Raw genomic sequence first — 23286 nt, 5'->3', positions numbered from 1 at the left:
CAAGCTTAGACGCAAAAATTGCTTGAAGTATTAGATGTGAAAACAAAAACAGCAACTACTTGCCCACCACAGAGGATGATTTAATAACATCTGGCACATCTATCGGAGAACGCAATGGCACCCCACTCCAGTACTCTTGCCTGGAAATCCCATGGACGGAGGAGCCTGGTGGGCTGCAGTCCATGGGGTCACTAAGAGTCGGATACGACTGAGTGACTTCACTTTCACTTTTCACTTTCATGCATTGGAGAAGGAAATGGCAACCCACTCCAGTGTTCTTGCCTGGAGAATCCCAGGGACGGGGGAGCCTGGTGGGCTGCCGTCTATGGGGTTGCACAGGGTCGGACACTACTGAAGTGACTTAGCAGCAGCAGCAGCGGAACATCTATATTTTGGAATTCTCTACTCCGGCTAAATTCAATGAATTAAAACCTCTCAGGCAACAGCATAGACTGGATCAATGTCCATAGGACATGGGAAAGTGAAAAAAGCTAACTACATCATGATACACGGTATTGCATATGGGCACATACACAGGAAACTTCCTACAGAAACCCTGAAATGGTTCATTTTTATGTGTCAGCTTGACTGGGACACAGATGGTGGGTCCAACATTATTCTGGGTGTGTCTGTGAGGGTGTTTGGGGATGAGATGAACATTTGAATTGGGAAAGCAGATTGCTCTCCCTAACATGGGCTGGCCTCCTCCACACCATTGAAGCCCTGAATAGATCCAGAAGGCCGGTCCTCTTAAGGTAAGAGAGAGTTCTTCCTGCCTGGCCCTCTCCAAACTGGGACAACGGTTGTTTTCCTACCTGCAGACTCAGGTGGAGACATTGACTCTTCCTGGGTCTGGAGCCTTTAGACTCAGACTGCATCTTACTCTGATGGATTTTGGGGGTTTCCAGATCACCGACTCATCTGTGGAACTTATCCATACTCCCATGAGCCAATATATCTCCTATTGATACACACAGATCCCATTGGTTCTGTTTCTGTGGAGACCCTTGACTAATACAATATCCATGAAATGGTTAACTCTGGGTAAAAGTAGGAGTGGTGAGGGGAGGACACGCAGTGTGTGTGTGCGTGTGTGCAAAACATTTTTTACTATTAGTTTATACTACTTTTGTAAATAAAAATAAAACCAAAAAACCTAATTGCTTCAAGACTCGTTTAAGGTTGGTCGTAGTGATCTTGGAAGGTGCAGTTTACCCACTGTGGAGGCTATTGGAGACACCCTTTACTGGAGAGCTGTCTAGGTCAGTCTGGGGTCTTTTTAATCCTGCTTCTCTTAGCAAACTTTTTCACTGGCCTTTGCCAGCCCAGTTCACAGTTCACAGACTGACAGGGTGTTCTTTGGAACAGGGATGTTCAGTGGAGCAGGGGTGTTCTTTGAAACCTCTTTTGCAGTGAAGCCCTCAGGGCAGACTCTGTGGCCCCAGCCACGTTGGCTCCACCCCCACCCCATGCCAGCCCACCAGTGCCATCCAGGGGCCCCTCTGTGCCCATCTCTGGCCTGTGTGCTTTAAGATTAGGTGTTAAACATAGAGCGCTGGTTACCAGGGGTTGGTGGGGGAGGGGGTGACGATGATCAAAGGGTACATGCTTCCAGTTTTAAGAGGAATAAGTTCTGGGAATCTAATGTAGAGCACGATTATTATAGTTAATAATACTATATATGTAGTTGAAGGTTGCTAAGACAGTAACTGTTAAATGTCCACACTGCAATAAATGGTAACTGTTTAACATGAAGGAGGTGTTAAATAAAGCTATGGTGGTTAAAAAAAAAAAAAAGATAGGTATCAAGCCTTATTTTATATCCCTGGATACATTCCAGTGTCTCCTGGTCTACAGCCTATGGGAACTTGAATGGAATTTGCATACTACTGTTGCGTGAAAACTGTATAAATATTAATTATGTTAAATTGGTTCATAGTGCTTTTCAGGTCTGCTAGAGCCTTTTACTTTTCTGTCTATTCAGTTTATTAATTTTTGAGAGTTTGATATTGAAACTCCAATTAAAAATCTTTAAATACTTAAAAAAATAATTTGTAATATATAGTGAAACTATATATAACTTTGTTCTGTATTTTCCAAGTCTCTTATAAATGTGTTATCATACTTCCATAATTCAAAAAATAAAATATTAAAAAAAAAACAGCAAATTACCAAGCAAATAAGCAAATAAAAATATAAAACTTCATAGGTAGGGGAATATAAAAAAAAAGATTAAGTGTCAGGGACAGCTGTCCAACGCTTGAGCTCTCTCTTCGAGACCCTCTCCCTCCCTCTTCTTTGAATCCTACACTTCCCAGTTCCAAATAACCAGTCCACACAAAGTTTCAAGTATTTGTCCTTTTCCTACTCCCTGATGGCTCAGCAGGTAAAGAATCTGCCTTCCATGCAGGAGACACAGGAAATGTGGGATCGATCCTTGGGTTGGGGAGAACCCCCTGGAGAAGGAAATGGCAAACCACTCCAGTATTCTTGCCTGGGAAATCCGATGGACAGAAGAGCCTGCCAGGCTACCGTCCAATGGGTCGTAAAGAGTCGCACATGACTAAGTGACTAAGCACAAGTTACACACTACTCCACTGAGGAAGCTGAAAATTATAATAATAATAATTACAGTGAATTTCAGAAGAAGGCAGGAGCTGTCTCCCCAGGGTCAGAGCTTCTTCAGCCCCTCGCTTCTATCCCTCTTCAAGCTTTCCCCATGCTTCTGAAGACTCTCCTCTCCTTCCTTTCTTCAAAATGCCCAGGCAGGAGGGTTTGCGGATCAGAGGTCTGCTGGAGGCTGGGGGAGGTGGGCGGCTACATGGTGATGTTCCGCTTTGTCTCACACACCCAGCGTTTCACTTGCTGGCAGAAATCGTCATTCCAGCGCCCATCCCATCTGATCTCTGCACAGTCCTCGCTGGCCCCCAGTTCGTGCCCCCGCCAGTCATCAGGCTGAGCGGGATCCCAGTTCCTAGGAAGGCAGGACAAAGCTCCGCTCCAGATGGCCCCCCCATCCCAACAACCCTCACCCCCTACCTCAGAAATGCATGGCTTTTGGGGGTTCAGGGAGCCATGACTGCAGTCTTGGGAGCTGAGAATCTGGGTGAGGGGGGAGATGGTGGGAGAATTTGGTCCCTGAGGGACGAGTGGGAGTGTACCGGGAGCAGAGACCAGATGGCCATCCCCAGGACAAATTAATGGGGAGAGACAAGGAGAAGCCACTTACTTGTAGCTGTGCTTGTAGTCTGTGCCGTCCACCCATTTCCAGGAGCCATCGCTGTCGGTGAGACCTATCCAGACTCTAAAGGGGTTTGTGTGTTGTACAATGAACTTCTGGAAAACAGGTGGGAGGGAAGTTTCTAGTCCCTTGTGCCTCCATGCAGGCCTTAGCTGTGGCTCCCTCACCCCACCCCCAGTCTGATCTGTCCCCACCTTGAAGCAACAGCTCCCAATACAAGTTCCTGGCTTTTTCTTCTGCAACCATATCCATTATTTAGTGAACATTACTGGGCTAAACATTGTACTAATTGCTTTACAAGATTATCTTATTTCATCCCCATAACGCTCTGTAAATTGGACACCCTAATGGTTTACACTTTACACGTGAGATTAAGGAACTGAGGGTATCTGTGGAGCTCAGGGTAACAACCCAGGGCCTGAGTTGGTGACCCTTGTCCCCTGACCTGGCCTCCCACTTCATTCCTAACTCACGGCTGCTAGACCCCTATTCTAATTTTTTCCCTGTCTTCTGCCCACAACCTCAAACTCTGGGATCCTGACCCCTGCCACCCTCAGGGTGACCCAGTGACCCAGTAAAGATCTGGGTTTCACTTGCCTCTCACGTACATTTATCTGCTCCTACTTCTACATACAGGTTTCCCTGGTGGCTCAGATGGTAAAGAATCTGCCTGTAATGTGGGAGACCTGGGTTAAATCCCTGTCTTGGAATCATCCCCTGGAGAAGGCAACAGCTACCCACTTCAGTATTCTTGCCTGGAGAATCCCATGGACAGAGGAGCATGGCAGGCTACAGTCCACAGGGTTGCAAAGAGTCAGACACAACCGAGCAACTTTCACTTTCACTTCACTTCTACATACAGCTGTCATGTCTGTTGTTCTCCAGGCCCTACAGCTTCTAAGCTCGGACCCACTGCTCAGAGCTCTGTTATGACTTGGCTACAGGGGCTTTGGCAGTCTGGCTGAAAATAAGAAGATGCCCTATATGTGAGGGGCAGCCAAGCTGTCCAGCTGGTGGGGGTGGGACAAAAGTGGTCTTTGAGATAGCTTCCCAGGATCCATGCATACCTCCTAAGAGGAAGTGGCTTTCTCTTAAGAGATATGGCTCTTTCTGAGGCCTTAAGAGGGAGGCGTGGCATGCTGCAATTCATGGGGTCGCAAAGAGTGGGACACGACTGAGCAACTGAACTGAACTGAGGCCTTAAGCCCCCTGGCTTGGGAGGGCAGCAGCATAGAGTGTGGTCACCTTGTTTTATGAAGGAAGCAGAGGGGGTCGGTTCACCAACATGCATATGTAGCAGTTTCCTTTGATAGCATATGAAGGGTCTCCAACTGCATCTGGAGGAAAATTTCCTAATTCCACTCTCCCTTCCTAGACACCTAACTAAAACTGCAGTTAGTCACTTCATCTGAAGGCAGATACAGTAGCATTCTTGAATTCTAGACTCCTGCAAATAGGTTGATATCCTGTGCATGAAGGGACAGCTCTCAAGGCCTCCTAGGGCTATTCCCCAAATTCAGGAGGGTCAATGAAGCTGGAGGGAAAATGCCTGGAGGCAAGATATTATCTTTGCTGCTGCCCACTGCCCCAGTCCCCTCTTCCCATCACCACAAGAAGTTGAATAACTGAATGAACAATACAAAGCATCAATATCCAGCCCCCTGTGTTGAAGACTGAGTGTGTGTGCGCATGTGTCTGCTCAGTCATGTCTGACTCTTGGTGACCTCATGGTCTGTAGCCCACTAGGCTCCTCTGTCCATGGAATTTTCCAGGCAAGAGTACTGGAGTAGGTTGCCATTTCCTACTCCAGAAGATCTTCCCAACCCAGGGATTGAACCCACATCTCCTGTATTGTCAGGCAGATTCTTTACCACTGCGCCACCTGAGAAACCCAGGTGAAGACTGAGGGGAGGGATGAAATAGTGTCAGATGATCAGAAAAGACAGTCCATGAGAACACGTCTGCCCTATTCATGAGTAAATAACAGGCAAGAAAGAATTCAGCCCATTCAAAGAAGGAGCATGGGGGAGTTTTATCATGGAAACTGAGAAAAAATAAAGAGGATGGAAAGGAAGAGGAGGAAGAAAAAAGCACTGTGATATCAAGAAGAGAAGTGAAAAATATACTTTGTAAAGAAAGCATGTTTCTAAACCTAAGAAGCTATTGGAGAATAGCTTATATCCTCAGAAACATTAAAGAGGAGATGAACGACATAAAACTACAAAAGAAGAATCAAAGAAGAAAGATAACAATGATAAATAAAGAGAAGAAAGGGAAAATTTTGAGCTACATTAAAAAAAAAAAACTCAACAAAAAATCAAGTCTGAGATACAAAAGACAGTCATGAAAAAAGAGCCCAGAAAACTAAGGAAAAGAGAGAAAGAAGGTGAAGTGAAGTCACTCAGTCATGTCCGACTCTTTTTGTGATCCCATGGGCTGTAGCCTACCAGGCTCCTCAGTCCGTGGAATTTTCCAGGCAAGAGTACTGGAGTGGATTGCCATTTCCTTCTCCAGGGGATCTTCCCAACCCAGGGATCGAACCCGGGTCTCCTGTACTGCAGGCAGACGCTTTACCGTCTGAGCCACCAGGGAAGCCCAATATTTCTTTGAGCCCCTTTTTTGGGGCAGGGGAGGCAAGAATACTGGAGTGGGTTGCTCCCTTCTCCAGGAGACCTTCCCAACCCAGGGTTTGAACCCGGGTCTCCCACATTGTAGGCAGATGCTTTTAAACAGAAACGAGATGAAGGCTATGGAGGGTAGACAATGGAGATCATTTTGAATGGTGTGCTCCAGAGGAAAAGAGAACAAATGGGCAAGAAAAACTATTCAAATAAATGGCTTAAGAAAAATTTCCAAAACATATGAAAATCTAACTTTATGTGTTAAAAGAACTCTCCTAGCCTCAGAGCAAAAGTATAGAGAATGTATAACACTGAAATATATCTGAGATTAATGAAATTCAAAGAAAAACTATTTGCACACACATGTAAGGAATGTGAGAGAGATATGAATGAGGCGTTATAAACTTCAAAGTTGCTAAGAGACTAGATCTGAATTGTTCTCAGTGAAAAAGAAATGATAATGGTGTGATAAAGGTAAGAGCTAACACTACTTTATTCATCATATTGCAATATATAAATATATCAAACCAGGGTGTTGTGCACCTCAAACTTACAGTGTTACATGTCAATGATATCTCAATTTTATTTTATTTTATTTATTTATTTATTTTTGTGTGTGTAATAAAGTTTTATTAAAAATATGGAATGCTTCATGAATTTGCATGTCATCCTTGCGCAGGGGCCATGCTAATCTTCTCTGTAATCGTTCCAATTTTAGTATATGTGCTGCCGAAGCGAGCACGATATCTCAATTTTAAAACAGAGAAAAGATTGAGGCATGAGAAGAAGTGTACTGGTTTCCTCATCTTTTATATGAAAGTTATATAAATTCTTTTATTTTTTAAAGCCAAGAAGTTTCAGCCCATTATTTAAAGTTATGACAGTAATTACTAGTGTAGCTAAAAACAAGCCACATTTAGTCCAAAATAACACAGTGGAGAAACCAAAAAGAATACATCTCACATAGCAAATGGGAGAAAATAAAAGAAGCATATAAAACAGAAAAGAAGTAGACTGATTAAAGATATGTATTTTAAAATAAATGCAAGTGCGAGAGCCCAGAAATAAACCCACACACCTACGGTCAATTAATCTACGACAAAGGCGGCAAAAATATACAATGGAGAAAAGACAGTCTCTTCAACACGGTAGTGTTGGGAAAACTGGACAGCTACATGTAAATCAATGAAATTAGAACACTCCCCCACACCATATACAAAAATAAACTCAAAATGGTTTAAAAACCTAAATATAAGACATGACACCCTAAAACTCCTAGAAGAGAACATAGGCAAAATATTCTGGGACATAAATCACAGCAGTATTTTCTTAGACCAGTCTCTCAAGGCAAAAGAAATAAAAGCAAAAATAAACAAATGGGACCTAATCAAACTTAAAAGCTTTTGCACAGCAAAGAAAACTATCAACAGAACAAAAAGACCACTTATGGAATGGAAGAAAATATTTGCAAATGATGCAATTGACAAGGGGTTAATATTCAAAATATAAAAACACCTCATACAACTCAACATCAAAAAAACAACTCAACAAAAAAATTGGCAGAAGACCTAAACAGACATTTCTCCAAAGAAGACATGCAGATAGCCAGCAGGCACGTGAAAAGATGCTCAATATTGCTAATTACTGCTGCTGCTGCTGCTGCTGCTAAGTCACTTCAGTCGTGTCCGACTCTGTGTGACCCCACAGACGGCAGCCCACCAGGCTCCCCCGTCCCTGGGATTCTCCAGGCAAGAACACTGGAGTGGGTTGCCATTTCCTTCTCCAACGCATGAAAGTGAAAAGTGAAAGGGAAGTCACTCAGTCGTGTCCAGCTCTTAGCGACCCCATGGACTGCAGCCCACCAGGCTCCTCCATCCATGGGATTTTCCAGGCAAGAGTAGTGGAGTGGGGTGCCATTACATGTGGCTAAACAATAGAGTAGCATCATTTATGGGGGGTGGGGTGGGGGTGCCTAAAAAATTCTCAGTACTCAGGATTAATTAAATCAGAACCTTTGAGTGCAAGACCAAGTGTCAATATGTTTTAAATTCCTCAAGAGGTTACAATACACTGCGATGGCTGAGAATCATTCATCTAAAACAGAGGCTCAAAACGGTTGGAAATAAGAGGGATGGGCAGAGATACACGAAGCAAATGTAAGTGAAAAGAAATCAAGGACCAGTCCCTTCATATCACATGAAGATGAATTCAAGGCAAAAAGCATTAATCAGGACACTGACGTTCATTTCACAATGATAAAGGTACCATCCCATCCTCCATAAAGTTGTAGGTAGCATGAACTTGTGAGTCAAATCACAGACTGAATCTTAGGTTGATTCACATGAAACTTTATAGGCCAATACTGATAGAATATTGGCAATTTCAACCTGATCAGTAAAGTAAAATATGTCTGTAATCCATATCCATATATATATCTCTACCCTCACCTCAAAGTGGGGATAACGAGAGTGCCTGCCCCATAGGGTTGTGAGGGTTAAAGCAATGGATATATGAAAGTGCCTGACACATAGTAAGGGCTCAGTAAATGTTATCTTTAATACCCTCCTTTGCCCGAACATGTCCACTTGTTCGAATGGGTTGAATCTTCCCTCTGGACTTTGGAGTTGTGATCTGGTGGCAGCAGTGGGCAGGGAGGCTTGGGGTGCTTTGGAGGGACCCAGTAACTCATGCCAGGTGCGTTCCTGTGAATCCCACCCACTCTGTCCCTTTCACCCAAAGACCCATCACGTTCCCCGGGCCAGCACAGAGCAAGCAGGGACTGTCAGCGCCTCCAGTGTTCTCCACAGAAGTCCTGGCCCTTTAGTTCATCCTGCCACTCATTCTGTCTCCTGCCCTGATCCTCATCACCTGGTCTCCTGGCTCCTATCCTTTGCCCTGGCTCCTGGATGTAATCTCCCACCTCTTAGAATCAATGGCTGCTCCATCATGAACCTCCCAGAGCGGGCACAGATTTCTGCTTCTGGTTTCTTCCTCGGGTTAGAAAAAAATAAAAAACAAGCCTGACCCAGCCTCCCAGAGTTTGCATTCCCAAGGTTTCCTTCTGCCTTTGGGAAGGTTGTGGTTTCACCTGTTCCTCTCTGGAGTTGATGACCACCAGATGGGCATTCTCCAGCTGGCAGTACTTCTCGGCCTCGAGCCAGGGCTTCCCCGAGCGAGAGAACCAGTAGCAGCTGCCCTCATGGTCCACCCAGTTCACTGGGCAGCATTCTGTGCCTGAGGGGGTTGGAGGGACAGAGGGAGATAAGATCCAGCTGGAGGGGACAGGCAGAGGGACTGGAGACGCTCACCCCCCAACCCCGCCCCACCACATCCCTACCATTGCTCTGGAAGTGTGCCATCTGACAAGTCAGTGTGCGCAGATCCATGGGGAAGTGCTTCAGATGGAGCCGCAAAGTGGCATGATCTAAGGGTCAGAGTGTGGCAAGGGTGTGGTAGGCCGTGTGCATGGCCCACAGACCAGGACTCCAGCGTCTGGCTGGGGAGATACAACGCTAGCACACACACGCACACTCAGGAGAGAGTCTCTGACCTGCTTTCAGGTCTTGCTGCTGTTTTCCCAGCTTGGCTTCCAGAAGTCTCACCTTGTCACCGGCGAAGCCTCCTGCAACAGAGGAAAGCTAACCTGTCTCCCTTCCGCTCTGCCTCCCCAACATTTCTCCATCCTCATGCCACTGACACGTCAGTCCGGGCCACCATCACCTTGACCTAGGATGTTGCATGCTCTGCTCTCTGTTGCATGCTCCCAACCCCACCACTCTTCTCTTGGCTGCACGCTGGTGTTCTGAAGCACAACCTGCTCAGGCTACTCCCGTAGCTCCCTATGTTCTCAAAGTAAAGCCCCACAAGTTAACACAGCTTGCCTGCATGGCCTGGCCCCGACCCACCTCTCTAGCCCACCCTTGGCCCACCCCTCCAGCCACACTGGAAATGTTGAGAGTCTAGGACATGCAGTGGTCTTCCTCACGTCCTGGTCATCAGACTCTGCTCTCTACCTGGTTCCCACCTCCATCCTCTACTCTAACCCTTATTCATCCTTCAGGGACCCTCGGCTCAGGAAGCAGCATCCTTGGAACCCTTGCCTGGCTTCTCAGGTTGGGTTATCCGCCCTAGTCTGTGCTTCCTTCCCAGTGCCCCTAAACACTCCCCTATTGCACCCAGCATGCATGCGTGTGTGTTTAGTCACTCAGTCATGTCTGACTTTTTGCAACTCCATGGACTGTAGCCTGCCGGGCTCCTCCATCTTTGGGATTCTCCAGGCAAGGGTACTGGAGTGGGTAGCCATCCCCTTCTCCAGGGAATCTTTCTGAACCAGGGATCGAACCCAGCTGTCATGTATTGCAAGCAGACTCTTTACTGTCTGAGCCACCAGGGAAGCCAGCAAGGAACCCAGCCAACCCTCGCTGCTAAACCAACCCCTTAACCACCCAGCACATCCCAGTCTCTCCCCTCGGGGCTTGCCCATTCACCGTGGGAGCTGAGATTCAGGATGTCCATCAGGGTGCCCGACGAGAAGTTGCTGAAAGCTTCCTGTAGGGTCTGCAGCTCCCCTTGCAGCTGTGCTCCTTGTCAGGAGACAAAACAGGACAAAGTGGATCGCACCCTGTCCCACCTGACAGCCCTCATCGCCGTCTGTGGGATGGTCTCCTTCCCTGCCCCAGCACTGCCTCCATCTCTTCCCTATCGTGGCCCTCACTGGCCCCAGCACTGCCCGAATCCGCGCCCCCATCGCTGCCCCACCCCTGCGACCCTCACTTTGGGACCCTGTCACACAGATGGCCACCAGCAGCAGGACGTTGAAGACCAGGACAAGCAGACTGAGGCGGAACTTGGAGCAGAGACGCTGCAGCACAAGAGGCTGGGGAGGAGGCATCCCTGTAAGAGAAGGGGTGTCAGGACAAGGGGCATCAGCCAACCTCATGGAGCATCAGAGGAGCAGAGCCTGAGGAAGTACAGCCTTGCTGGGCGAGGGCAGGCGGAGAAAGTAGATTCCGAGATGAAAAACACTCTGGATAAAATTAATAGATGAGACAGGTATATGTCTCAATGAACTTGGAAGCATAGCAACAACAACTGTATAAAAAGAAACGCCAGGAAAGAAAAGAATCCCACACTCCTCCATAAAATAGAAAGAGCACCAATGAGCTGTGGGATCATTAATATATGCGTAATTGATAGAAAGGGGAGCTGGAGAGGCAGAAAGAAATTTTTTTGAGGAAAGAATAGCCAGTGTATCTCCAAATCTTCTGAAAACTCTAGGCCTATAAAAGGCTGGGAAGAGTGGAAGCTGCTCCCAGGTGAGCAGGTGCCAGCTGTCAACCCACTTTCAGGCGGCAGAGGCTGCTAGAAGCTGGCTGATGGTTGCACCCCTCAGGCATGCTTTGCCAGGCTGTCCATCCCTCCTCTTTCGGGCGAGGCCCCTGTCCCGTGAAATCCAAAACCGCTGGACTCTCTCCAAGCCTCCTGCTGAAACACGAATCCTCTCATTCTCAGAAGATCCAACAATATCCAAAGTTACTTTTGTGTGTTCACTACCTACCAGGCAGCTTGTGGGACCTGAAGGGGCAGAGGGGTGTAGGTGGGTGTGGCCTCTGCCCCACGCAGCCTGTTGAAAAGGCTTGTGAATCTGCTGCCGGGGAAAGGAGAAGCCTGGTGGGACAGCAGCCTTCTCCCCTGCCCAGCTCCCACCCGCAGCTGCAACAGGGGCAGTTCTTCCAGCGTCAGGCAGGAAGGGGTCCCTCTTCCCAGCCCAGGCTAACCAGTCCCCCTCCTTGAGCTTCAACCCCCAACCCCTCCTGGTCACCACCACCCACACCTGACACCCCCTCCCGCATCCTGGCTCCTGCCCTTCACCTTGGAAATGGCTCAGCTCTTCCTCGCCTGAAAACTTTCTCCTAGACACTTAGGGACTTTGGTCAAGATTTGCTAGAGAAAGATTCAGGCAGGGGGCTTGGAGGGGAGTGGGGATCTTCCAGAATTTCTCTGTGCCCTTTCCCTCCAACACACCCTTCCCCTATCCCCCACCACACACAGCACATACTGGTCAGGTTGGAAGGAAGAGGGGAGACCCCTTTCCTGGGATTCTGGGGGTGGAGAAGGGGGTGAGGTCAGAGGACAGTCCCTGGTCACAGGGTGAATGTGACAAAGGCCTCGGAGGGACAGAGAGTGACCGGGAGCTAGACTAGGGTGGACCAGAGCCCCAGATACCGGACACTTGCCTTTCCAGAATGGTTCTCTCCTGGGGCTGTGCCCACAAGTGCCTGGGCCCTCGCCTCTGCCGAGCTGGTGGTCATTCTCCTCGGAGTCCAGCTGCTGGATGTCCTGGAAGTCCCTGGCCATGCTGGGTCCTGTGTGTGGCTGGACCCTGCCTGGGCTCAGGGCTGCTTTAGGGCTGGGACTGAGCTGGGGTTGATGCTCGTGCTAAGATGCTAATTGAGGTGGAGGCTGATGGATGTAGGCTCAGAGTGGGTCTAGGCGATGGCTTGGGTTGGATCTGAGGTTGGAGGGGAGATGGAAGCTGAAATGCTGCTGGGTCCCATCCCCTCTCAGGAGACCGCTTGGGCCTCGAACCTCCCCTCCACACTTGCCAATCACCCCACAACTTCCCATCGACTCTCTCCCACTGTCTCTGAACCAGGGTCTGTCTAATCCCAGACATCCCCAGGCCCGCCTGCCTCCCCAGTGACCTCAGTTTACCTGTTCAAGGTCTAGAAGGCCACCCAGGCCCCAGGATGCAGGAGGGCTTGAACCAGGAGAACTGGGGGCCAGGTGGTGCTGGAGGAGAGGAGGGAAGGGGTGAGCACCAGTTCAGGCGAGGGCCCTGAACCCGTGTGCCTGAGCGTCCAAGCGCTTCTAACTTGGCATCTCCTGCCCCTGGGACTTTGGACAGTAAACAGAGTGAAAACTGAGTTGGAAACTCAGTCAATATGTGGTGGGGGCAGAGGGCAGGACTGTGTCTCTGTCCTTCACAGAGAAGGGGTCTCCTGGCCTGACCCTTCTACCCTCGGAAGCTAGTCACCTCACTCTTCACGGGACATTTGGGAGGGGGGCCAGCCAGGAGGAACCAGGGTGCAATTGGCTATTTCCTCTGTACCCCACTCCCCTTTCACTTCCTGCCTCAGATTCCTGGAATTGTTAGTCAGACAACCCTGACCAGGATTGGAGGGGCCGCTTCTGTGCTCTTGCCCAATCTGGCCTCTGAGCCAAGGCCCCACATCCTGTAGGCCCAGCCATCAGGCTTCCCAGCTTTGGGCCAACTGGCTTCACTCTCCATGGGAGTAAAGCCCCTCAGAGACCGGAAATTCAGGGAGGGCGGAGAAGAGGGAAGAGCATCCAGAAAGCAGTGGATAGGAGAGTTTCAACCTTGTAAATAAGCCCCTTCTGTGGCCCTGGCTGGGCTTCCCTGGTGGCTCAGTGGCAAAGAATCTGCCTGCGATGCAGGAGACACAAGTATGATCCCCGGGTCAGGAAGATCCCTTGGAGGAGGAAAGGGCAATCCACCCCAGTATTCTTGCCTGAGAAATCCCATGGACAGAGGAGCCTGGTGGGCCACAGTCCATGGAGTCACAAAGAGTCGGACATGACTGAGCGACTGAGAGGCCCTCTCGTGGCCCTAGTTCCAGAAGCCTTGGGCCTCACATCCAGGCATGGTGCTAAATGACCCACAGACATGCTCTCTGGTAACTCTCACAACATGTCGCAACAGATCACTTCACTTCTGCTGATCCCACTTCACTTCTGCTGATCCCACTTCACAGAGGAGGGAACAACCTGGAGGAGATTAAGTGACTTGACTGTGTAGCAGGGGACGGGGCGGGGCAGGGGGTGGACAGTGGGAGGCAAAACGGATGGAGGGAAAATGCCATCCCATCAGACTGGGGGGTCTTCACAGTCCTGTGAGGAAGACAGGGCTTCACGAACTGAAAAATCAGAGCTCAGTTGGTAAAGAATCCGCCTGCAGTGCGGGAGACCTGGGTTTGATCCCTGGGTTGGGAAGATCCCCTGGAGAAGGGAAAGGCTAGCCACTCCAGTATTCTGGCCTGGAGAATACCATGGACTGTATGGGGTTGCAAAGAGTCGGATATGACTGAGCGACTTTCACTTTCACCATCTACACTTGGGCTAACAACAGCTTAGGAGAGAAAACCCAGTTCTCATTCCTGATTTTATATACATATATACACATCAGTTATTTGGCTGCACTGGGTCTTCATTATGGCATGAGGGCTCTTCAGTTGCAGCATGTGGGATCCAGTTCCCTGACACCATATGGAGACAGAGAGAGCACAGAGAAGAACCGAGGCCCCCCACACATGAACAAAGCCTTCTGGGAGCTTCTAGTCTAGCCAACAGCTGAATGCATCCAAGTGTATGACCCTAGCCAAGACCACATGGTCTACCTGGCCTAGCCCTGCACGGGTTCCTGACCCAGAGAATCTTGAGAAATAAATACAATTGGCCCTTGAATGGTGCAGGGATTAGGGGCACTGACCCTCTTCCTGCAGTTGAAAACTTGAGTATGACTTTACAGTACCCTTTGTATCCCCTGATCTGCATCTGCAGATGATGTAACACATTTTTTGTGGGAAAAAATCTGCTTATAAAGTGAAACTGTGCAGTTCAAACCCGTTGTGTTCAAAGGTCAACTGTAGTTGTTTGTTTTAAGCCACTGGAGCTTTGGGTTAGACTGTTATGTATCAATAGGTAACTGAAATAAAATATATCCTTAAGTATGAATCCTTATCAAATATGTAGCATAGTTTGCGTGCCTATTTTTTAGATAGATAAGTGAAGCTTTCATACATCTCATTTGTTCCTGACTTTTTCACACAAGAATAAATGTTTAAGATCTATCTGTGTTGCTATTTGTACATCTGGTTTGTTGCTATGAACCTCTGCACAATATTCAATGGTGCGTATTCGTCATTGTATATTTACCCAGGCCCCAAATGAGGAACACCCAACTACTGCAATGGACACAGCATGTCCCATGAGGACCTAGGTGAGACTCTCTCAGGACTATATCCAAGACTGAAATTGCCAAGTCACAGAATATTCTCACACTTAATTTAATGCATACACACACACCATTTTTTTTTCCCATCAGTGAGATCCTATTCACAATACTCTTTTTCAGTACAGTTTTTATTCCCTTTCATTTCTCACTTGCCTCATGCTCCTCATCCACTCACTGCATCCTCCATCCTTGCCCCTCCTGTGATATTAATGGTCTTCTGTTTTATCTCTGCTATTAATGCTTCATCAAGTTCCCACGTGGAGCTTGGTGAGAATTTTCCTGTGAACCATATCCGGGAGTGAAAGTGTCATGTCACAAAGGATTCTCAAGCTTAATTTCACCTGAGTCCAGCCAGGCTATACCTCTTCCAGAACGGCCGTGCCTGTTGACACTCCCATCACCAGCATATGAGGGCTCCCTCTTTTGCGTCATCCTTCTCAACACTTGTTACTATTCAGCTTCCCACCACCCTGATGACATCTCACTGCTCTTCTATGCTACATTTCTGGTTAATAGAGGGTTTGAACATTTCTCCATCTATTTTCTATTTGCACAGATTTCCTCTGCTATGGGCAGCTTTTCCACATCCTATATCCATTTTTCTATTGGGTTTCCTGGATTCACTTTGCTGACTGGAGGCATATCCTGTATATTCTAGATACATGTTCAGAAAACAAGAAAGGTCTTTTGAAAATTAAAAACAATTTTTTTGTTGTTAAAGCCAAAACAGTTAATAGAAGTTCTGGAAGATAAAAATCAGGAAATCGTTCCAAAAAAGGGACAAAGCTGTTTTTTGTTTTTTTTAAATGAGGAAACAGCTAAATTGAGGGCATTTTTTACCCCCTGGCCTCATGTTTCCATGTATACTTCCTGCTAGGGAACTCTCCAGGCCTTTCTCAGACATGCCCACCACACCTCCCCAGGAGAGGAAGCTTGCCTGTGGGCTCTCTTTGGTTTTCTCTCTTCTCAGCCAGTGATCTGTGTTCTGCCAGGTGACATTGAGCCCGCCCCTGCAGAGAAAACCTGCTTTGCCCAGCTCTGCCTGTGACTAGGTAAATATGTCTGTCTAATTCTTGGATGAAATATTAACAAGTCCTTTTGATTTAAGGGGCTTCCCTGTAGCTCAGCTGATAAAGAATCTGCCTGCAATGCAGTAGACCCCAGTTCGATTCCTGGGTCGGGAAGATCCACTGGAGAAGGGAAAGGCTACCCACTCCAGTATTCTAGCCTGGAGAATTTACAGTCCATGGTCTCGCAAAGAGTCGGCCATGACTGAGCGACTTTCACTTTCACTTGATTTAAGGTTTGACGCCAAGTCCACCTTAACTGTATATCAGCAAGAAAGCTAGCAGCTTGACATCATTTATCTGTCTACTGTGTCTTGGTTCTCAATTGGTTTCAAACTTGAGAGGAAAATAAAGCACCCTGCTCTTTTTTCACCAGCCTTGTTAAATCTCCAAGAATAATATAAAAGATCAATTGATCCCAAACATTCAATTAATAGTTCTAGAAGATACAGAAGGAAGTAAAAGGAAATAATACAAGATTGTTACTTAGAATTAAAAGCATGAGGCTCCAAATTTAAATAACCTACTAACTGCCCATCTTTTCATTAAAGAATGACCGAAGGACGTAACTGTGAAATTTCAGAATACCAGCAATAAAGATTCTAAAAGCTACTGGAGGCAGGGGGGAAAATCACCTATAAAGAAACAAGAACTGGAACAGATTCTGCTTTCCAGTTGTTACACTCAACATCAGGAGACAGGACAATGCCTTCAAATTTGCAAGGGAAATTTTTTTCAACCTAGATTTGTCAGTGCAAATGATCATTGACATGAAAAAATAGGGGGGAAAAAAGAGTTTTCAAGGACTTCCCTGGTGGTTAAGACTCCATGCTCTCAATGCTGGGGGCCTGGGTTGAATCCCTGGTCAGGGAACTAGATCCTGAATGTAGTAACTAAGACCCAGCACAGCCAAATAAATAAATTAAATAAATAAATACAATTTTTAAAAACTTAAAGAACTTTCAGACATTCCAAGGCTCAGAATATTTATATCATATTTCTACTATGTTTACAAGTACCCTAGAAAGTGAAGAAATAATCCAGAAACAAGATACATAAAGGAATATCTCAGTATGGGACTTTCTGTTATTATTAAATAAAATTTTATTAAACTCTTTCTGTATTTCTGTCTACAAGTTGACTTTTTGTCTTAGAATGCTAACTAGTGAAATTTGAGAGCCTGGCCTTAAAAGTGCAAGTCATAATAATAAATTTAAGAGATCTAAGGAAGAGATGGAGGGCTTCCCAGGAGGCTTAGTGGTAAAGAATCCACCTGCCAATGCAGGAAACACGGGTTCAATCCCTGGTCAGAGAGGATACTACATGCAACTAAGCCCTGTGCACCACACGATTGAGCCTGTGCTCTAGAGCTGGGGAACCTCAACTACTGAAGCCCTTGCATCCTAGCGCCCGGCCTGTAAAGAGGGAAGCCATCCCAATGAGAAGCCGGAGCATCGCAACTAGAGAGTAACCCCCACAAGCCACAACTAGAGAAAAACACACAGCAACGAAGACCCAGCACAGCCAAAAATAAATAAATAAATGTGGTCAGTCTTATTAAAAAAAAAAAATACTATAACAGGCTTTCAAAGTCACTTCGTATTTTGGTTTACTCTTTCTTAAGCAGCTAGGTTTTTCTTTCTTTTTGCTATTATATTCCTAACATCCAGGATAGTAGCGCCACCTTGTGGTCATACCTGCATGATGCACGTGTCTTCGAGGAGGGAGACTGCCAGCGACCTGCGCCTTAATATTCTTTTAACTTCTTCAGTTCAGTTCAGTTCAGTCGCTCAGTCATGTCCGACTCTTTGCGACCCCATGAATCGCAGCACGCCAGGCCTCCCTGTCCATCACCAACTCCCGGAGTTCACTCAGACTCACGTCCATCGAGTCAGTGATGCCTTCCAGCCATCTCATCCTCAGGCGTCGTCCCCTTCTCCTCCTGCCCTCAATCCCTCCCAGCATTAGTCTTTTCCAATGAGTCAGCTCTTCGCATGAGGTGGCCAAAGTACTGGAGTCTCAGCTTCAGCATCATTCCTTCCAAAGAAATCCCAGGGATGATCTCCTTCAGAATGGACTGGTTGGATCTCCTTGCAGTCCAAGAGACTCGCAAGAGTCTTCTCCAACACCACAGTTCAAAAGCATCAATTCTTCGGTGCTCAGCCTTCTTCACAGTCCAACTCTCACATCCATACATGACCACAGGAAAAACCATAGCCTTGACTAGACGGACCTTTGTTGGCAAAGTAATGTCTCTGCTTTTCAATATGCTATCTAGGTTGGTCATAACCTTCCTTCCAAGGAGTAAGCGTCTTTTAATTTCATGGCTGCAATCACCATCTGCAGTGATTTTGGAGCCGAGAAAAATAAAGTCTGACGCTGTTTCCACTGTTTCCCCATCTATTTCCCATGAAATGATGGGACCAGATTCCATGATCTTAGTTTTCTGAATGTTGAGCTTTAAGCCAACTTTTTCACTCTCCACTTTCACTTTCATCAAGAGGCTTTTTAGTTCCTCTTCACTTTCTGCCATAATGGTGGTGTCATCTGCATATCTGAGGTTATTGATATTTCTCCTGGCAATCTTAATTCCAGCTTGTGTTTCTTCCAGTCCAGCGTTTCTCATGATGTACTCTGCATATAAGTTAAATAAACAGGGTGACAATATACAGCCTTGACATACTCCTTTTCCTATTTGGAACTAGTCTGTTGTTCCATGTCCAGTTCTAACTGTTGCTTCCTGACCTGCATACATATTTCTCAAGAGGCAGATCAGGTGGTCTGGTATTCCCATCTCTTTCAGAATTTTCCACAGTTTATGAAAGCCTTCCTCAGTGATCAATGCAAAGAAATAGAGGAAAACAACAGAATGGGAAAGACTAGAGATCTCTTCAAGAAAATTAGAGATACCAAGGGAACATTTCATGCGAAGATGGGCTCGATAAAGGACAGAAATGGTATGGACCTAACAGAAGCAGAAGATATCAAGAAGAGGTGGCAAGAATACACAGAAGAACTGTACAAAAAAGATCTTCATGATCCAGATAATCACAATGGTGTGATCACTGACCTAGAGCCAGACATCCTGGAATGTGAAGTCAAGTGGGCGTTAGAAAGCATCACTACGAACAAAGCTAGTGGAGGTGATGGAATTCCAGTTGAGCTATTTCAAATCCTGAAAGAAGATGCTGTGAAAGTGCTGCACTCAATATGCCAGCAAATTTGGAAAACTCAGCAGTGGCCACAGGACTGGAAAAGGGCAGTTTTCATTCCAATCCCAAAGAAAGGCAATGCCAAAGAATGCTCAAACTACTGCACAATTGCACTCATCTCACACGCTGGTAAAGTAATGCTCAAAATTCTCCAAGCCAGGCTTCAGCAATACGTGAACCGTGAACTTCCTGATGTTCAAGCTGGTTTTAGAAAAGGCAGAGCAACCAGAGATTAAATTGCCAACATCCGCTAGATCATGGAAAAAGGAAGTGAGTTCCAGAAAAACATCTATTTCTGCTTTATTGACTATGCCAAAGCCTTTGACTGTGTGGATCACAATAAACTGTGGAAAATTCCCAGCATCAGAGTCTTTTCCAATGAGTCAACTCTTTGCATGAGGTGGCCAAAGTACTGGAGTTTCAGCTTCAGCATCAGTCTTTCCAAAGAACACCCAGGACTGATATCCTTTAGAATGGACTGGTTGGATCTCCTTGCAGTCCAAGGGACTCGCAAGAGTCTTCTCCAACACCACAGTTCAAAAGCATCAATTCTTCGGCGCTCAGCTTTCTTCACAGTCCAACTTTCACATCCATACATGATACTGGAAAAACCAAAGCCTTGACTAGACGGACCTTTGTTGGCAAAGTAATGTCTCTGCTTTTGAATATGCTATCTAGGTTGGTCATAACTTTCCTTCCAAGGAGTAAGCATCTTTTAATTTCATGGCTGCAATCACCATCTGCAGTGATTTTGGAGCCCAGAAAAATAAAGTCTGACACTGTCTCCACTGTTTCCCCATCTATTTCCCATGAAGTGATGGGACCGGATGCCATGATCTTCGTTTTCTGAATGTTGAGCTTTAAGCCAACTTTTTCACTCTCCTCTTTCACTTTCATCAAGAGGCTTTTTAGTTTCTCTTCACTTTCTGCCATTATGGTGGTGTCATCTGCATATCTGAGGTTATTGATATTTCTCCTAGCAATCTTGATTCCAGCTTGTGCTTCTTCCAGTCCAGCGTTTCTCATGATGTACTCTGCATAGATGTTAAATAAGCAGGGTGACAATATACAGCCTTGAAGTACTCCTTTTCCTATTTGGAACCAGTCTTTTGTTCCATGTCCAATTCTAACTATTTCTTCCTGACCTGCATATAGGTTTCTCAAGAGGCAGGTCAGGTGGTCTGGTATCTCCATCTCTTTCAGAATTTTCCACAGTTTATTTTAACTTCTTACCTCTCTCCAAATAGCTGAAGCTAACATGAAACATCAAAAGGGATCATTCTGATAGCTAAAAATTTCCCACAAATCAATTCCTGGGGGCAATGTGGCAACTTCTTCCTCTGATCAATTTCTCTTTTATTAACTTTCATTCACTTAGTTCCAGTCCTATACACTTTCTGGTTACTTTGAGTTAGAGTCAGTAAAGGTTTGCAAAGACCCTGAAGGTGTCGCAGGGGCATGAGAAGATGATAGTTTCTGTGTAATGACCAGATCCAATGAACTCAAGTTCAGAAACCAGAATGACTGAGTTTATAAGCCCCAGGTTTATAAGAAAGGCCTTCCCAGGTGGCTCAGTGGTAAAGAATCTGCCTGCCAATGCAGGAGACATAGAAGATGAAGCTTCAATCTCTGGGTAGGGAAGATCCCCTGAATGAGGAAATGGCAACCCACTGCAGTATATTGCCTGGAGAATCCCATGGACAGAGGAGCCTGATGGGCTACAGTCCATGGGGTTGCAGAGTTGGACACCACTTAACGACTGAGCATGTGCGCGCGCGCACACACACACACACGCACACACACAGGTTTACAAGAACTGGAGTGGGGAGGGGTTCTTGAGTTCTACTTTTGTCAACTACAAACGTGCTTGCCAAGGGCATTTGGCATCTGCCTCTGTAGAGACTGAACCCTGTGCTGCTGCAGCTATTGACCTTCAACATCCCCTGAAGCAAGTCCAGGGTGGAGAGTGAGGCTCTCTGTGCTCCAGGGAAACTGGTGGAACAGGTATTTAGGTAGTTAGGTATTTTCAGGAACTGATTTCATGATCCCAATCCTTGCATCTCCTCATATCTAGAAAAGCACGAAATCCCTTCATGGTGACATCAGCTCCTCGTGACTAGCAGAAAATCTTTTGTAAAGTAAGTGCTTGATTGCACTGAACTCTCCCTTTCACCCAAATCATGTACATTGACCTTGCCCCACTACCTCTTTCTCAGAGCTATCTGAGATGCCGTCTCCTGGGCTGCAGTCCTCAATTTGCTCCCAAATAAAACTTAATTCGCAACTCTCACCTTGTGCATCTTTTGAGTCCACACTTTCCACAAAAGGACTTAATTACTGGGCAGCTTCTATCAGATCTTTGCTTCCCTTCTGTCTCTTAGTCAAATTAGGAAAGTGGAGGGACCTACACAGAGCAACTCCACTCTCCTCCTGTCTTCGTTCTCCAGGAAGGAGAGCCTCTTGGCTTTTGTGGGAGAAAGATGGGCCACTCCTGCCAAGCAAGATCAACAAACACCTCCAAGGCCAAGGCATCTCTGCCAGCATCACCCTGCAGATGACTCAGTAGCCTGGCAGCTTGACAACTGGCCTCAGCGAACCCTCGAGCTATTGCCTTCGGGGTAAGACGTAAGCATATCTTTGTTGTTGTTTTTCAGTCTCCAAGTCGTCTCCGAACTTGAGACCCCATGGACTGCACCCGCCAGGCTTCCCTGTCCCTCACCATCTCCTGGAGTTTGCCCAAGCTCATGTCCATAAGCATATCTTTACCCATCATCCTTTTAGCATCCCCCTTGGCAAGTTTCTGACAGGGAAATTCCATGTGGTTTTGCAATATGCAGATCTGCCTGAGAGCACCTGAGCAGAGGCTGAGGAGGCCAGTGTGCTGGGAGGCCAGCGGGACCCAGCAGCCTTCGCCCACGTTGGAATCTCCCCCTGTTTCCCAAAGTCGGTGCTGGAGGCGGAGGTGGGGGTGCCCTTGTCACCAGCTCCGTCCAGAAAGCGTGATGAAGGGCATCTGCCAGGCCTCGGGGTGAGGGTAAGGGGTGGGTGGAGGTGGGGATCCGTGGCCCACTCCCTGCTCTACCACCCTCGGCCTCCACTAGGGACCCTCTGTTCCCCCACCCCCATCTGGAGAGTACCCTCCGTCCTCTCCAGGCCCAGGCTCGACTCAGACTTGGTCTTGGGCCTCCTCCTGGGCTGGTTCTGAATGTAAACCGCCATCCGGGTCTTCAACTGGTCAGCAGGTGGCGGTGGGTGAGTTCTACACTTCCTGGTTCCATCTTGGATTCATCTCCCAGGTTGCTCCCCACGCCTTCACACCACACAGGCCTCTGGGGTCTGTCCACTGACGCTCCCAGTCCAGCCCCCTGCCTCGAGCCCCCGTTCAGGGCCACCTGGCTGCCTGTGACCCTTCTAGGCAATAGCTTTTCTTCTAATTAACTTTTTTTTTTTTCTTTTTGAGAAAAAAATAAAACCTTTATTGGACTCTGTTACACTTATTTTACAGTTTAGTATTGCTTTGCTTTTAAGGTAGGGGAGGGGTGGTACACGGTGATGTTTTTAAAGTTCAGGACCCTTAAAAAGTCTTAATCTGGCTGGCTCTTCTTTAAGGAAAATGGGGTGACTGCTTTATACGGGCAGAGTAAGGGGCTATACCTTCCCTAACTGTCCCCCACATCCCTGGCAATTTTCTCTCTGAGCCATGGTATAAAGAACTGGTTTAAATGGTGGCAGTTCCAACAGTTCCTATCAAGCCCTGCTTCCTGACCCCGCACCTACAGCTCAGCTGAGACTGTCCCCTCTAGGCCCTGTCTAATTCTGTAAGAACCCTCAAATCTCACCTCCATTAGATTATGGCTGAACATCTCTGACCTCTGACTATTGACCAGTCTCATTTTAGCCCATGTGGAGATGAGCAGCTAACACCAGCATGCTTACAATGGTTAAGCACTTTGCAAAGTAATTTTACTCTCTAAATGCTCTTCTGTACCAAGATAAACTTTCAAACAAAGGAGACACTGAGGTTCAGATGGCTTGTCATTTGCCTAAGGTTGTAAAGCATAGTATATACTCAGTAAATATTTACTGACCAGCCTGACAGAAAATAACAAAG

The 23286-nt window shown here is 46.9% G+C and overlaps 1 protein-coding gene, 1 long non-coding RNA gene and 1 other non-coding gene across 5 annotated transcripts; 1 reads left to right on the top strand and 2 right to left on the bottom strand.

Annotated features, from left to right (window-relative positions):
* Positions 1-2593: 2593 nt before the first annotated feature.
* Positions 2594-12860, bottom strand: LOC102404203 (asialoglycoprotein receptor 2). 3 transcript variants are annotated; one of them, XM_006060131.4, is made up of 9 exons: positions 12577-12827; positions 12099-12373; positions 10636-10755; positions 10350-10445; positions 9413-9484; positions 9200-9286; positions 8951-9096; positions 3230-3336; positions 2594-2974 (listed from the first exon to the last, which is right to left on the bottom strand). In XM_006060131.4, exons 2-9 carry the CDS (start codon positions 12217-12219, stop codon positions 2818-2820), a joined length of 906 nt encoding a protein of 301 aa, XP_006060193.4. In that variant the 5' UTR covers positions 12220-12373; positions 12577-12827; the 3' UTR covers positions 2594-2817. The 3 variants fall into 3 exon arrangements, with proteins under 3 accessions (XP_006060193.4, XP_025136505.1, XP_044795299.2); XM_044939364.2 differs by having other exon boundaries at positions 2808-2974; positions 3230-3304; positions 12577-12860; XM_025280720.3 differs by lacking the exon at positions 9200-9286 and having other exon boundaries at positions 12577-12843.
* LOC112584039 lies at positions 6497-6604 on the bottom strand. The gene has a single exon (XR_003108398.2). It is a non-coding gene; the product is annotated as a U6 spliceosomal RNA (small nuclear RNA).
* A 2781-nt stretch (positions 12861-15641) lies between the features above and the next one.
* Positions 15642-22664, top strand: LOC112583742. Its single transcript, XR_003107931.3, has 3 exons — positions 15642-15948; positions 21623-21793; positions 22013-22664. It is a non-coding gene; the product is annotated as an uncharacterized LOC112583742 (long non-coding RNA).
* The last annotated feature ends 622 nt before the right edge of the window (positions 22665-23286 follow it).

The sequence above is a fragment of the Bubalus bubalis genome, chromosome 3 (genome assembly GCF_019923935.1).
Source record: "Bubalus bubalis isolate 160015118507 breed Murrah chromosome 3, NDDB_SH_1, whole genome shotgun sequence".
NCBI lineage: Eukaryota > Metazoa > Chordata > Mammalia > Artiodactyla > Bovidae > Bubalus > Bubalus bubalis.
Note: the sequence above shows the minus strand (reverse complement) of the source record. Positions and strands in the feature narration are given on the sequence as shown.